At 35.8% G+C, this 2,556-nt stretch overlaps 1 protein-coding gene across 2 annotated transcripts; it reads right to left on the bottom strand.

Moving 5' to 3' along the window:
• Positions 1-286: 286 nt before the first annotated feature.
• On the bottom strand, positions 287-2,264 carry LOC127085721 (putative F-box/FBD/LRR-repeat protein At4g03220). Of its 2 annotated transcripts, none has more exons than XM_051026233.1 (3): positions 1,124-2,264; positions 773-1,025; positions 287-665 (listed from the first exon to the last, which is right to left on the bottom strand). In XM_051026233.1, exons 1-2 carry the CDS (start codon positions 2,045-2,047, stop codon positions 774-776), a joined length of 1,176 nt encoding a protein of 391 aa, XP_050882190.1. In that variant the 5' UTR covers positions 2,048-2,264; the 3' UTR covers positions 287-665; position 773. The 2 variants fall into 2 exon arrangements, with proteins under 2 accessions (XP_050882190.1, XP_050882189.1); XM_051026232.1 differs by having other exon boundaries at positions 287-570; positions 1,124-2,261.
• Positions 2,265-2,556: the final 292 nt, after the last annotated feature.

The following is a 2,556-nucleotide window of genomic DNA, read 5'->3' as shown; positions in this document are numbered from 1 at the left end:
AGAGGGCGCTTTTTCCTGAAAGCGCCCTCTAAACACTTTACATTGACAACTTTAGAGGGCGCTTTTTCCAGAAAGCGCCCTCTAAGGTGTCCCTTTATGGACCACTCCAGAGGGCGCTTTTTTCTTAAAGCGCACTATAATGTGGCCACTTTAGACAGCGCTTTCTCCAGGAAAACAAAGCGCTGTCTTTACCTATGCCAGCGCCAGATTAGAGGGCGCTTAAAAGCGCTGTTATAGGCCAAAATAAGCGCCCTCTTTTCCCTTATTTGGCATAGTGTAGCATCTCTTTAGTGCATTAAACCAATATATATAAATCCTCTTGGAGTCAAATACATTAAATAAATTAGGAACTATAATATAATATAGTAGAACGCATGAGAGTAAACAAATCTTAAACATTTTATCTAGATAACAGAAAGAATTCTTGTTATAGTGCATTAGGACTCTCTTGAAAAAACTTGTGAATATCAAAATCCTCTAGCATTTGTATCCTCCACCGTGGCATTTCTACAAAACCCAACACCTATAACTTCAACTTCTATTCTTGTGTGATCTTGGTTCAGGTTTCAACTGAAAAAGCAACACCATTCAGAACTTGCATTAACTTCCCCCATAGATTTAGATTATAAGCCTTATATGAATTCAAAGAAGTGAGTCATTTTCACCTAACCAAACAAGTATATCATCAAGAAAAATGGAAGCCAGGCCAAAAACCAAGGAGGCAAAAACCCAAACAAAATATGTTTAAAAAGTTAAAAGCACATGATTTCACCTTAGCCATTAATTGGTATGATGTTAACCTTTGCTGACGGTGAGTTTTGAAGCAAGAAATCCACTACTCCATCGGGTATGAATGGACCTTGCTTCAAATTAAATTCAGTATTTTCACCTTCTTTCCGGAATGCTGCTATTCCTAATTTCAACTCTAATTCACATGTAAGCGGTTTCATTTCTACTTTCAGGGACTCCAAGTTACACAGAGAAGTGAATTTAACCTTGAATAAATCAGGAACAAAAGAGAGAACCTATGCATTGAAAGATAGATAGACAGATTTACATTTATTCTAAACAGATATAAATAATGAAAATGCAACCAAAAATAAAAATACATCAGACTCAAAACCTGAAGAGTATTAGAAGAGACTGTCAATGATTTGATATTAGCAAGCTCTTGCAGCCAGCTGAGTAAGGCTTCAGAATCCTCTTCGACCAGGGTATGGGAATTTACAACCGAAGAATTGAGGCTTATGTCTGTTGCATCAATGTATAAGTGTTGAAGAGAACAACCATGGCTCACACGTAGTTTCTGATTTGGAGTACCAGTAAAAGCAAAGTTACAAAGACTCGGGGCACATAAATGGAGTTTGAATTGGCAATCATTTATCAAATAGTATCCAGACATGATTAAATTGGCAAGTGTAGTACTTGATATACAAAGACACCGTGCTTTCACAACTCTACAAGACAGAATGGTCAAAGTATTCAACTTGTTAAAACCTGAGAATGGCTCAGCGCAACCGTCATCGCCATCGCCAACGCCAAAGTAGAAGCCGGCCAAAGACAAGCTTGTTAACGAAGGCAAGTTCAGAGAATTCGGAAATAACATGCTCCAGTGTTGAATACATTCATGAACCCAAAGTTGAAGAGATGTTAAAGTTTGCGAAAAAAACAAGCAACCTCGAAATTGTTGAATATCACAAGTGATAGAAATCTGTAATCGCTTGACGTGGTGAGTTACAGCAAATTTTACAATTCTTTTGAGTATATGAGGCTCCACTAAATCCTGTGGGCAGGTAAACTCTAGAGTGTGGACCACAGTTGAATCACTGCGATGAGATAAAATCTGAGACACTGATTTGTTGAAACTTTTCATAGATTCAAAGTGTTGGCTAGTTAATTTGAGAGATGGAAGATTGTTAGGGAGATTCTTCCATCTTGTTGAGAGTATGGAAGATTGAAAAGCATGTTTGATGTTCAAAAAGGAGAGAATGTGATGAAGAATGGAATCGGGTAAATCGCTCAATCTGTCTTCGCTTTCACTACTCATTTTAGAGTTTGTTCTGTTTTTGAACAGGTTTTGAATTGTTGAATTTTTCAGTTTTTGGTGAGTTTTGTGGTTGATGTTTGTTGAATGGTATGGCAAGAGTTGGTATAATTGTGGTTGTATTTATATATTAGAATGAACAGACAAGTGTGACTCAGGTGTATGAGAGAAGGGTGAGGATTTTGTGGGATTTTAGTGAGGTAGTGGAGTGAGTGGAAAATGAGTTTGAAAACTTAATGCCTAAGTTTGTGCATACGTGAGAGAGAGTAAGAGAATGAGAGAAATGAATGAGATGTTTTTAAAACTTTGTCATTAGTGTCAAATTAATCAATTTATGAATTAAAAGAAAAAATAATATTAATTAATTAGACAAAATGAAATAAGTTAATTTAACATGATTATTAATATTTGGATTTAAAAAAATCAAATAAAAAGGAATAAAATCGAACAAAATGTGAACATGCAAAAATGCGAAAAAAACAAATGAACACTAGAGATTATGAAATGGAATG

Source organism: Lathyrus oleraceus, chromosome 5 (assembly GCF_024323335.1).
Source record: "Lathyrus oleraceus cultivar Zhongwan6 chromosome 5, CAAS_Psat_ZW6_1.0, whole genome shotgun sequence".
In the NCBI taxonomy this organism is placed as follows: Eukaryota; Viridiplantae; Streptophyta; class Magnoliopsida; order Fabales; family Fabaceae; genus Lathyrus; species Lathyrus oleraceus.
This window is presented reverse-complemented; position numbering and strand designations above follow the sequence as displayed.